The sequence below is a fragment of the Plasmodium yoelii genome (assembly GCF_900002385.2).
Source record: "Plasmodium yoelii strain 17X genome assembly, chromosome: 12".
In the NCBI taxonomy this organism is placed as follows: Eukaryota; Apicomplexa; class Aconoidasida; order Haemosporida; family Plasmodiidae; genus Plasmodium; species Plasmodium yoelii.
This window is the reverse complement of record NC_036184.2, coordinates 1,069,137-1,082,945: the sequence shown is the minus strand read 5'-3', so window position 1 is coordinate 1,082,945 and position 13,809 is coordinate 1,069,137. Positions and strand designations below refer to the sequence as shown.

General features: G+C 23.8%; 4 protein-coding genes across 4 annotated transcripts; 3 read left to right on the top strand and 1 right to left on the bottom strand.

Annotated features, from left to right (window-relative positions):
* Positions 1-943: 943 nt before the first annotated feature.
* PY17X_1226500 (ras-related protein Rab-18, putative) lies at positions 944-2,115 on the top strand (the record flags this gene model as incomplete). The annotated part of the gene is made up of 4 exons (XM_022956803.1): positions 944-1,007; positions 1,282-1,347; positions 1,549-1,687; positions 1,779-2,115. The coding sequence occupies 4 exons, from the start codon at positions 944-946 to the stop codon at positions 2,113-2,115; spliced, it is 606 nt and encodes a 201-aa protein (XP_022812650.1).
* A 1,821-nt stretch (positions 2,116-3,936) lies between these two features.
* Positions 3,937-5,429, top strand: PY17X_1226400 (coenzyme Q-binding protein COQ10 homolog, mitochondrial, putative; the record flags this gene model as incomplete). Its single annotated transcript, XM_022956802.1, has 5 exons — positions 3,937-4,134; positions 4,452-4,571; positions 4,729-4,764; positions 4,959-5,024; positions 5,286-5,429. 5 exons carry the CDS (start codon positions 3,937-3,939, stop codon positions 5,427-5,429), a joined length of 564 nt encoding a protein of 187 aa, XP_022812649.1.
* Positions 5,430-6,303: 874 nt separating this feature from the next.
* Positions 6,304-7,506, top strand: PY17X_1226300 (proteasome subunit alpha type-6, putative; the record flags this gene model as incomplete). The annotated part of the gene is made up of 3 exons (XM_719354.1): positions 6,304-6,379; positions 6,497-6,847; positions 7,151-7,506. 3 exons carry the CDS (start codon positions 6,304-6,306, stop codon positions 7,504-7,506), a joined length of 783 nt encoding a protein of 260 aa, XP_724447.1.
* A 1,138-nt stretch (positions 7,507-8,644) lies between these two features.
* PY17X_1226200 (conserved Plasmodium protein, unknown function) lies at positions 8,645-12,306 on the bottom strand (the record flags this gene model as incomplete). Its single annotated transcript, XM_719355.2, has 3 exons — positions 8,645-11,433; positions 11,548-11,832; positions 12,057-12,306. The coding sequence occupies 3 exons, from the start codon at positions 12,304-12,306 to the stop codon at positions 8,645-8,647; spliced, it is 3,324 nt and encodes a 1,107-aa protein (XP_724448.2).
* Between the last annotated feature and the right edge of the window lie 1,503 nt (positions 12,307-13,809).

Sequence of the window (13,809 nt, the reverse complement as noted above, 5' to 3'; positions counted from 1 at the left end):
AGGGTGAAAGAACTGTTTTATAAAAACGTAAATATATAAAAATACATAAATCTAAAATATAATAAAATAAGCAAATAAAATAGTATGCGCAAAGGAGTGAACAAATCGAAAAATAAAATAAAATAAAATAACATGCAATAATAATAATAATAAAATAATTATAAAATAATTATATATGTGAAACACTCCCCCTATTTTATAATGTAAAAAAGAGATGAAGGTAAAATAAATTATATATGAACGGGGAAATTAGCGAAAATCTTATATAACATTTTTGTTACGCATAAAACGTGTATATGTATGTATGTATATATATGTATATATATGATATGTATATGATATGCATATGATATGTATGTATATATTACATGTACAGTACGATGTGCTTATATTATTTTTAGTATATACAATTTCCTTTATTCAAGATACGTTTAACTTGTTAAGTTTCCATAATATATAGCTTTAAGATATTAAAAAAAAAAATAAATACGCTACCAATACTATAAGAATATATAAATAAATTAAGGAAACGGAAAAATAGCAGCGAAAAAAAAAAAAAAAAAACTGTAATTATAAATACATATAGAAAATATTGTAAGAATTAGAATAAAAAAGAAAGTCCCATATAAAACTTAATAAAAAAAACACAGTGCTTCGATTGTATAATAAATGAGATCTATTATTTTGCATACAAATAAATTGTTTATGAAGTTTTATACATTTTTTTTTCTTTTTCTTTTCCTTTTCCTTTTTTTTTTTAATGAATGTAAAATAAAATAATTAAAGCCACGTTCTAGTATTATATATATAATTGTATTATTTTAAATATGAATTAATAAAAGTTCTGTTAAATTGTTTTTTCAAAAGATTATATTTATATATAATATATTTTTTTTGATTATTATATTTTTAACTATTTTTAATTATTTTATTTGTTTAAAAAATGAAAAATAAAAATAAATATGACTATTTATTGAAATTATTATTAGTAGGAGATTCCAGTGTAGGTATGTAACTTTTATGTTATATTCATTTTTTTTTTTTCTTAAATATTTTATATATTTATTTATTACTAACATGTTTAAGTAGCGAATTTATTTCCCACCACATTGTTACTCTTTTCCACCATTTTGTTACTCTTTTCCACCATTTTGTTTACTGATTGGGCAATGGTCTATTCATATTGCCTCTCGAAACTAGCTCTTTTACAATTTTACAATTTCATTTATATTTCACAATTTTGCACATATATACATTTATTTTCTATTTTTATGGTAATAGGAAAAAGTAGTATATTATGCCGTTATTCTGATAATCAATTTGAAGAAAAAGTGTTATCAACAATAGGTTTGGCTCCAAAAAAAGAAAAATCTATTTTTAATGTTATGACAAAATATGCTACTCCATCAGGCTTTCCATATTTCGCATCTGAAATTGATAATATATGGACACATCTAGCTATTCATTCATCTATCTATTCATTCACCTAGCTATTTATTCACCTAGCTATTTATTCACCTATCTGTTCATTCACCCATTTCTTTACAGGAATTGACTTTAAAGTGAAATATCTAAAAATAGATAATAAAACCATAAAAGTTGGAATATGGGATACAGCAGGGCAGGAGCGTTTTAGAACCCTCACTTCTGCCTACTACCGAAATGCCCACGCAATTATCTTAGTATAGTATGTCAAAATGGGGAAAAATGGAAAAAAATGAAAAAAAAATGGAAAAAAAATAAATACATAACCCGATGCATTTTTTTCATTGTTGTAGTGATTGTACCGTTCGGGAATCTTTTGAAAACTTAGATGTATGGATTCACGAAATCGATAAATATTCCACAAATAAAAATGCGATCAAAATGCTTGTAGCAAATAAAATAGATAAACCAAATCATGAAGTAACAAAAGATGAAGGAAAAAATTTTGCTTTCGAAAATAATATGTTATTTTGTGAAACTAGTGCAAAAAATGATATTAATATAACTTATTGTTTTGAAGAGCTTATACAGCAAATTCTAAACAATCCTTCATTGCTTGAATTAAGCGTTGTTACAAAAAATTTAAAACTTGGAAAAAAAGATGAAGGTAGAATCAGTTGTGTGTGCTAGAATCGGCTACATCAATTACGGATCCTATTTCTACTACGAATATAATTACTATAATTTAACCAATTTTGATATATATATATATATATATATATATAACAATAACGAGATATCTTTGCATATACAATATATATGTTGTATGCATTTTAAACGCCTACTAATAATATCTCATATTTTGTTATTATTCTAAGATATTTAATATTGTTATTATAATTATATCCCGACTTCTTAATGTATATATAGATGCATAAAGTGCCAGATTTGCAGAATTTATATATCATAGAAAAAAATATCAAAAGATGCAAAAAGAGAGAGTGTAAATATTTGAAATTTTATAAAACCACAGTTTATTATACACATACATGTGCATATATATATATGTGGATATGTTTTATATGCATAAAAACTATATATGGAATTTTTTTATTTCGTATTATTTTATCATCTTTTCAAATATATATATTTTTTATTTATATTGTACATATTTGAACACTCTATGATTTGTTCTTTTATTTTTTTTATTTTATTCCCCTTTTGTTTTTTTGATTATAATGGTTGTAAAGTGTACATAATAATATATATATGTACAATGTTTAAAAAATAAAATAATATAGTTCCAAGAAACAAAAAAAAAAGAAAAAAAAAAGGCAAAGTAAATGAAGAATCGAAGAAACATAACCAAAACACTAGGATATACAGATATTTATAATAAACAATAAATATATAGGGGATATGCCTTAAAGCTTTTAGGATTCCAAATTAATAATAAGGGAATATAGATATAGCAATTTGCATCTTATACAGATTTTTATATATTTTCGATCTTTCCGCATGATTTTTGGTAATATAATTGCGTACTCAGTTTTAAGATTCTCTCTCTTTTTTTTTGTATTATTAATGCATTATATATATTTAACTTGCTATATATATAACAATTCCATATTTTTATAATCATTCGCAATTCTTTGTAAAAAAATTACACATTGTATAATTTTATATATTAATGTATATCGTTTTCCTTTTTTTTTTTTTTTTTTTTTTTTTTCTTGTATCCCATTTTTATGTATTTATATGTGTATGTATTTGTAAATATATATATGCTTATAAAAAGGAAAAAAAAAAAGACTGCATTTTTAAAGAAGATATAGTGACACCAAATTAATACACAAATGTAAAGTTTATTTTCCTCTTTTGTATAATTTGGGGTTATGTGGAAAAGGCAAAAAAAATGGAAAATTTTATGCCACACATTTCGAAAAAAAAAATAAGTCAAAATGTTAAATGAAATAATAAATGTAAACCAGTATGATTACAAAAAATATAGGGGGAAACTAATTAAAGAAATTAGAAAATGCAAATTTGGCACTATTTCGGCATCCCTCTTTTATTTATTTTTGTTTATTATTTTTGCTTATTATTTTTGCTTATTATTTTTGCTTATTTTTTTTTATCATAAATTTATTATATGACTAGCCAAAATATACATATGGCTTGGTATAAAAAAAAAAACTATCATAAATATGGGATTAACAGAATGCGTGTAATCTCGTTCATTATTTCTCTCCATTTATTCTTTTTCTTTTTTGTATTTTTTTAATAACGTATATAAAATGATGAGGAAAATATATTGAAATTTCTTTATAGCTATTTATACTGTATTATTATTATTATTATTTTATTTTTTATTTTTCATTTTTTATTTTTCATTTTTTTTAAGGGCGAAAATGGCTGTTTGTCGTTTGTATACATAATATGCATGTACATGTATTATATGTTATTATTTTTTTTTTGTTTTTGCATAGTATTTTCTCCTAACATATTAAGATGATAGTTGGTATTTTGCCATGCAAACTTGCTGTGAATAAAATAATAAAAAGAAGGCATTCTATACTTCTTGATAAATTTATGAATTCTAAGGAAATCATTTATCGAAAAAATGTTGATATTATTTGTAAAAATAATATATTTTTTTACACAATTTTAAATGTAGACGAATATAAACATTTTTTACCGTATGTAACTGTAAGAGCATTTATTAAGTGCGCACACAATGCCTGCTTACATTTCTAATCATACCCACACAATGCCTGCTTACATTTCTAATCATACTCACACAATGCCTGCTTACATTTCTAATCATACCCACACAATGCCTGCTTACATTTCTAATCATACTCACACAATGCCTGCTTACATTTCTAATCATGCACACACAATGCCTGCTTACATTTCTAATCATGCACACAGCCTCTTTTTCGTTTGTTTGTTTGTTACTAAAATTACAACCGTTCAATGTTCCTATTAATGTCAAAATAATTGCAATCTTTATTTTTCTATAGGACAGTGAAATAACTTATAAATGCGACGAATGTTTTAATGCTGATTTGCAAATCGAAAATATTTTTTTTAAGGAAAAATATAAATCGATAATTAAGTATAAATACCCAACAACCATAATGGTACACATTTTATGACAAAGTTGTAGTTTACAATAATTACATCACAAAAAAAAAAAAAAATAATATTTGGAATATTTGAAATATTTGAAATATTTGAAATTTTTTCATAGCTTTACCAACCTTTGTTAATATATATATTTAATTTTATTTTTTTCAGGTTTCTAGCCATGATACTAGCTTATTTTACCATTTGGTAAAAAACCAATAAATGAAAAAATTGTTGCATTCTCCAACTTCCTATACAACCTCTTACACACATTTATATATACATGCATATATATATACACATATATATTACATTATTTAAAACGTTGTTTTAATATGAATATTGCACACATTTTATTTCCCTGACCTTGACATATTTTTCACGTTTTCATCTTTATGTAGATAACAGAGTGGGACATTAAGGATAAGCAAAATTACATAAATGTTAATTTTTATATAAATTTTAAGGTAAGCTCAATACATAACATATTTATATAAATATTTTCATGGCTATATAATTTAATATTTGCACACTCTTTTGTATGTACATTTGACAATAAGTCATTGTATAATGGAAAATAATTATTATGCATTTGTTTTTTCAAAATAAAAATAATTTTTTATTTCCATTTTTTTAGTTTTATATGCACGTACATGTAATATATGTAAATATTTCTTAACATTTTTTTTTTTTTTTTCTCTTTTTCTATAATTTTTTTTTTCTTAAAGCTAAAAAATAAGCTATACCAAAATTTTATGAACCTGTACATAAAAGAATTAGGAAGGAATATATTGTATGCTTTTATTAAGGAAGCAAAATCTAATAGTTTGAAAAATGTAGATTCTTTTTTCAACAACTTAAAAATAAAATAACTAATAAAAACAATTTCTCAAGTTTTGAAAAACTATCACAAATAAACAAGTTTATATACAAATTTGTATGTGCCACATATATATATGTATGCAATATGCACATGCTTATATATTACTCTATGTAAAATAAAATGTATATGTTCAGGATTATGTTTTTTTCCTTTATACCTTAACTTTTTTTTTTTTTTAATTAATTTCCCTTTTTTAATAACTTACTAGCTATAATATATTTTTTTATCATAATGAGAACTTTTTTTTTTTTTTTTTTTTAATTTAAATAAAAATGAAAATTTTTGTTAAATAAAATAATACGAACAGTTTTTTCCTTGCATATATTATTGGATGTTTTTAGTATAGCTTCAATTCTATCATTTAAAAAAATATTGGTAGAAATAAGCAAAAAATAATTGACATGTGCATATATAAATAACTTTTTATATAAATTTATTATATAAGCATAATAATAAAATGTACATTATAAACTGAATATATAGTAGCTAGTACCCTTTCAAGAATAAAACAAATAAATGTGCTTTTCATGTTATTAAAACAAACACTAACATTTATAGTTATAAATGGTAATTATGTAATTTTATTTTTATGATATTGGCTAGTATACACAAGCTAAACACATTCACCGTTTAAGAAATATATATATATTTTTTTTTTTTTTTTTTTTTTTTTCTTATACATTCATTTATCTTTTTAGTGATCAAAAGATATATAGTAAATCGATTTTATACACATCCGGTATATTAGGAACATATATGTTTGCATATGCATGGTCGCATGTTTTATCTCAGTATAGGATATAAAAATTTAAATTAAAATAATAATAAATTATATAAAAATAACAAGTTAAATAAGAACAAAAATGGTACGACAATCACAGAGTATGTATGATAGGCATTTAACCATCTTTTCTCCTGATGGAAATCTTTATCAAATAGGTAAGATAATTTTGAACTAACCAAATATGCGCAAAGTTATATATTTATCTTTATATATATTATCATATATTGAGTTCATTATATTTCATTTATTTATTAAACCTTTACCAATTTCAGAATATGCCATAAAAGCAGTTAAAAATACCAATATAACATCCTTAGGTGTAAAGGGAGAAAATTGTGCTGTCATAATTTCTCAAAAAAAAATGGCAACACAATATATAACTCAAGATAAGTTATTAGATTATAATAATATAACAAATATTTATAACATATCAGATGAAATTGGATGTTCTATGGTTGGTATGCCTGGAGATTGTCTTAGCATGGTTTATAAAGCCAGATCTGAGGCTTCCGAATATTTATATAATAATGGATATAATTTAAACGTTGAAACATTATGTAGAAATATTTGCGATAAAATTCAAGTATTTACCCAGCATGCTTATATGAGATTACACGCTTGCAGTAAGAATTTTTATTAAAAAAAATACAAAAAAATATGTTCTTCATTTATGTGCCTAACTTTAAAATTGGATAACTTATATATCTATATTATTGTGTGTGCAATATTTTGTATAATAAAAATTATTTCATGTTCATACATTTATAAAAAATATTAAGAAAATGGCGAGTTAAAAAAAAAAAAAAACTTTCAAAATTTGCAATAGAAGCTATTTTTGCAATAATAATATCTATAAAAATATGAACAGTCATGTAATTTTATCAAATTTATGCACATACATATTTTTTTTTACGTTTTTTTTTAAGGTGGAATACTTATTGGAATGAATGAAGACAATAAACCTGAACTTTATAAATTCGACCCAGCAGGTTTTTGTGCTGGGTATAGAGCATGTGTTATTGGAAATAAAGAACAAGAAAGCATAAGTATTTTAGAAAGATTATTGGAAAAGAGAAAAAAGAAAATACAACAAGAAACCATAGAAGAAGATATACAAAATACTATTATACTAGCTATTGAAGCATTGCAAGCAATTCTTGCTTTTGATTTAAAAGCTAATGAAATAGAAATGGCCATAGTGTCAAAAAAAAATCCAAATTTCATACAAATAAGTGAAAAAGAAATAGACAATTACTTAACTTTTATTGCGGAAAGAGATTAATTTATTTATGTGAAAAACAATTGATTATATAAGGTCATAACGAATGTCGTTTTATTCCTTAAAAATTTAATAATATATTTCATTTTTTTTTTTTTTTTTTTTTAATTTTCTGCGCTTTTTTATTTATATATTAAATTTTTCATTTTGAATTATTTAATTTTTTTTCATTTTATATGCGTTGCTATATATCACTCTATATTTTATTGCTTATGCTTATTATATAATATTTTTTATGTGCATATATATTTTGCGCTATTTATGAAAATAACCATTTTTCTCTTTAGAATTATGCGAACAATTGCATGCTTTGATATATGTATGCATATGCATTTACATATCCTTTGCGTACATACAAGTTTACTACAAACATGTTTTCAATTAACAAAAAAACTGGTATATAGTTTTGGGCTTTTTATTAAATAAGAAAAAAAAAAGAAAAAGAAAAAAAAGAAAAAAAAAAAAGAAGAAGAAAAGAAGAAAAGAAAAAATGTGTCTTATATTTTATTCGAACATGCTTACCCTTTTAAATAAAGTTCTCTAAAAATTATTAAAAGAACAATATATGGAATGTGTAGAAACAAAATGAGAAAAGAGATGAACATTCTTCCCATTAATACATATTATATAGATTTGAGAAAAATACGGAACCTCAATATTATTAATAATTTTGGTTATTAAAAATAAATCGAAATAAATAAGAAACAAAAAATATAATAAGTTATTATTTAATAATTAAATAAAAAAAACAATTGATGTTATTTTATTTCATGGTTGAAAAAATAAACAAGTATGGGTCTATGCATAATATATATGCCCAATTAAGAGCAGACAGTTGGTTATAAAAAAAAAAAAAAAAAAAAAAAAAACAGGAAAAACAGGAAAAAAAATTAATAGTGACAATAATAATGAAAAGAATGCAGTAAAAAAAAACATTTTAACAACGGTTTAATTTAAAAATATAATTTTAATTAAACAATTCGTTTCGCATTTCAAATTTATTTATTATAAGTTCCATGCGAGTATATATATTTTATTTATTGCATAAATTTTATTACGCTATCTTTAAAAAGTAATAGAAAAATGATACGGAAAAACCGTCCTAGAAACATAAGAACTAGATTGGGAAATTCCATTACATCTAATAATCGTCACTTCCATGATAAAAGGTGCTGTTCCTTTTTTGTGATTGAGAATCATATAAAGGAGGAATATTTGGTGGTGGTGGTGGAAATTTCCAGTTTTTTTTTTCAGAATTTTTTTCATTGTTTGATATGTCGTAATATTTATTTGAATCTTTTGTAGATGCATATGGATCTTGCATTTCTGTATTATTTCTGGAATATTTTTTTTGATTTTTTTCATCATATATTCGAGATTTCATATCATAATCATTATTCCTTATTTTTTTATCATATCTTCTATTTAAATAATTTTCATTATCTTCATCTTGCCTCGTTTCATATGAATCATCTCTTCTTCTTTTTATATTTTTATTATCATATCTATGATTATTATAAAAATCACTTCTTGCTTGGCTTCTTCCACCTCCTCCTCTTGTATCACTTCGTCCATCGATACTTTTTAAATCTTTTCGAATATCACCTGACTTGTGCATGTTATTTCGAGATGTTTTATTATTATAGCTTATCATGTTATGACTATGGTTATGGCTAGTTCCGCGATTATTATGGCCATGATTATGACCATGGTTATGGCTATGGTTATATGACTTGTTCATAATATTATTGTATGACCCATTGTCATGGTTATTTCTATTATAGCTATTAAAACTATTGTTATGATTTTGAGAGTTAATGTTGTTTGATCGTATTGATCTGTGTGTATTTTCACCTGAACGGCCATAAGTTTTATTTTTAAGTTCTCTTTTATTTTCATAATTATTTGAAATGTTTCGAGATTTATCATGTCTGTACATTTTATTATATACACCACTAGTATTATAAGAAGATGTATTTTTATAAACATTATTTATTTTTTTAAAACTATTAGAAACATTATATTTGTATTTATCATGATTCGAATTTTTATACATATCTTTTCCTGGCGTTGGAAGCAAAGGTGGTTTATTTTTATTATCATTAATAAGATGATAATTATTTTTATAATTTTGTGTGTAACTATATTTAGCATTATTATCAGTATATGCTCTTCTACTTACGTTTAATTTAAGATATAATTTATTTATTTTGTGAATTGTTCTATTTTTTGGAAATTTTGAAAAAACAAAAAATTCAAAATATTTATTTATATCTTCATTTGCACGACCAAAATTAATAGGAGTAAAAATTTTTTTCCATAATTCGTCCAAAATTATTTTATGTTTTATTTTCATATTTAAATTATTTTGAAAAACATGAAATGGCATATATTGTTTTATAATATTATTATTTTGATTCTCTTGTTTATTTCTATTTAAATATAATTTGTATCGTATATTTGAAATGTGATGTACTTGATCTTTTACTGTTTTATATGTTTTTTCAATCTCTTTAAAAATACAATAATATATATTTTTTAAATCTTTATAAGTTTCTATATTATAATTTTCTCCTATTATATTATTTTGCATTAAAATGGCTAACTCTTCTGGTATTAATATTTTTTTTTTTTTTTTTAAAATAAATGAATAAAATTTACACTTACTCAAAAAGTTGTTATATATAAAATGTTTTCCGTATATGATAGGAACAAATTTATTGCTTAGTTCATTCGGATCAATATTTATTTTGAGATCTACTTCTACATTTGGTTCGTCTGCATCTGCTTCTGCATTTGGTTCGTCTGCATCTGCTTCTGCATTTGGCTCTTCTTTATCTGCTTCTACATTTGGCTCTCCTTTATCTGCTTCTACATTTGGCTCGCCTTTATTTACATCTCCACTTGATTCAGACTCAAAGTTGAATAACCGCATAAGTTTGTCCAAATCTATTTCATAAAGAAGAGGGAATTTCCACATGTTTGCAATCAGTGGATTTCCTTGAATTTTATTTTCAACAAAATAAATTATTTGATCATTTTCAGTTTGTTCCATTTCGTTTAATTCTGAAACAGTTTTTGTGATAATATTATTTTTCAGATTGAAGATATCGAGAATTTCATTCTTATCCTCATCATCAAAATTTTCTGCTTCATCCGATTCTTCGACCCAATCAGATTCGTCTGCCTTTCCCGCTTTTTGTGGCTGTTCTTCTTGGCCATTTTCTGCATCGATGTTCTCCTGGTCCAAGCAAATGTTAGGATCGTTTGACAATTTTATATCAACTTCGTTGCCATCTGCACCTGCACCTGCATCTGCATATGCATCTACTTCGTTGCCATTTACATCTGCATATGCATCTATTTCGTTACCATCTGCATCGGCATCTATTTCATTACCATTTACATCTGCATCTATTTCATTACCATTCACATCTACATCTGCATCTACTTCGTTACCATTTACATCTGCATCTGCATCTACGTCTACATCTACTTCGTTGGCATCCACATCTACTTCGTCGCCATTTACACCCACTTCGTTGGCACCCACTTCGTTACCATCTGCATCTTCCTCATAAAATTTTTCAGAATGCTCAATATCCTTATTTGATTGAGTTGGGTCCCTTTCCTCTGAAATTTGATTCACATTTTCAGAATCGATATTGCAAACTAGATTTTTAAGAGATGCTAAAGTATTAGTTATACTATTTTTTTCGTCATCTTCTTTATTTATTTCAGATTTGGCAATATTATTATTTTCCACTAAATTTTTAAGTTTCTCCGTTGTCCATAATATATGAACCTGTACATTTTTTATGGATACATTTATAACTTCGATTATAATTGAAATAATAAAATAATATAATCTGAGTGTAGTTATTTGGTCACTATATATAAGCCCCTTCTCTTTTATGTTATAGCACATTCCTACAGAATCGGTAAAAGGTGAAAAGAGTGAAAAAAGCGAAAAAAAAGCGAAAAAAATTGAAAAAAAAGTGAAAAAAAGCAAACAAAATAGATGCTCGTTTTAACAATTTTTACCAGGCAAAATCAAAAATATGGTATGAAAAAAGTTAGTAGGAAAATATGATTTTAGAATAAATAAGTTTGTATTAAAAATAAGATGAATATTTTTATTTGCATATTTTTCTTTAAATTTTTTAGTATAATAAAAAGGTTCATTTTTTTCTTTGTCTATTATTTCTGCATCTAAGTTTGTCCTTGAATTTTCATTTAATTTTTCTATATGTTCATTTTTTTCTCTTATTTTTTTTTTCATTTCCAAATCTCGAATCATATAATTAATTTCAAGCTCAGTAAGTGTGCCTTTCAAAAGTGATTAAAACAAAATTAAACAAAATTAAACAAAATTAAACAAAATTAAATAAAATTACATAAAATTACATAAAATTACATAAAATTACACAAAATTACACAAAATTACACAAAATTACATATTTTTTTATTTTTATATCCAAATTATGTTTCCTTAATTTATATATGCATCATGGACAGTTTTTATCTTAAAAAAAAAAAAGGGAAAAACTTACTTGCAATATACAGATTTGAGACTGGATATGCCTCAATAATAAACTGAGAAAATGATAAGTTATCATCACCAATTAGTAAAATATTATTTTGGTCATTTTGGCCATTTTGGCCATTTTTATCGCTTTGTTCAGTTTGGGCATTTAATTCAGGACTGTCAGCTTCGGCAGTTTCTTCATTTTCTTGACTTTTATTATTTTTCTTTCCAGAATTTTTGGTAGTATTTTTTTTGACCCCTCTCTTAGATACCATTTATAAAACAAAAATAAAAACTGCCAATTTAACCGAATTTGTAGTCAGTATTTTACAAATTTAACCGAATCTGTAGTCAGTATTTTACAAATTTAACCGAATTTGTAGTCAATATTTTATAAATTTAACCGAATCTGTAGTCAGTATTTTACAAATTTAACCAATTTATAATGATATTTTACAAATTTCTGTAGCTATTACCACTCGAGCTGTATCATATAAGCATACTATATATGCAAAAATGGATATATAAACAAAAATGTATATTTTTATTTATTTATTTGTTTCTTGCTTGCTTGCCTGCTTGCTTTCTGTATATTTTTATTTTATTATACAAATTCGAGTAGCCATATACTAATCAGATAATATTAGATAAAATAAAAAAATGGGTTTACAATATTTAGGGTTTTAGAGATATGGGCATTTCTCTTTTGTTTTTGTTTGTTATATATTTTCCAACAAGTTAATAAATCTTTTATAATTTTACATTGTATATATAAATATTTTATTTTTATATATATTAAAAAAAAGGAAAAAAAAAAAAAAAGAAAAAAAAAAGAAAAAAAAAGAAAAAAAAAGAAAAAGTATACGGTTTGTAATTACAAAATAATTGTTTGCAAATCTGGGGCTGCTCTTGGCATTTTTATGAAAAAAAAAAAAAAAAAAAATAATAAAATAAAATAAAAAAAAAAAAAAAAGTGAAAAATGGAATGAAACAAAAAATGGATGAAAATGGATGAAATAAAAAAAGGTGAAAGGTGAAAGGTGGAATGCAAAAGCTAAACATTTTATGGCATATGTTATTATTAAATTTCCATGTTTGTATGTTTATGGAGCACAATTCGAAGGAATTTCACACATACATATATATGTATACTTAAATTGGGCAATTTTAGTTTATTACATTTATTCAATTTAAAAAATATAAAAATTCCAAGTAAAAAAGGGTATATCATTCTAAACATGTATTCAATGTTCGCACATATATATACTACTTATTATGTACATACCAGTGATATTTTTTTTGTATTTTAAATTATCTAGTTTTATTAAGACGCAAAAAATGTTAAAAAATAAAGGAAACACAAATTATGCTAAAATATATTGTTATATAACCAACATGTATATATTACATGTCTTTATTTTCATCAAAACGAATCTCAATTTTTCTATCATTTTTACTTTTGCAAAATATAAAGCGATTCACCGATTTTTACCACTTTAAAGGCGTAGTTGATTTTAGAACTTATCAAAACGGAAGGAATGAAATGTGGTTAAACGAAAGGATGAAATGCGGTCAAACGAAAGGAATGGATATATAATAAGTGGGGAAAGGGAAACGTGGGAAAAGGGAAACGGGGCAAATGCCGTTTTTAGGAATTTTTTAAGCTTTTTACAATTCATAATAAAAATATGAATAATAAAAGGTTGTTAATATGTTAAGTAGAAAAAAAAAAAAAATGAAAAATATGAATACACAGATTTGTGCATGTACATGTGCAT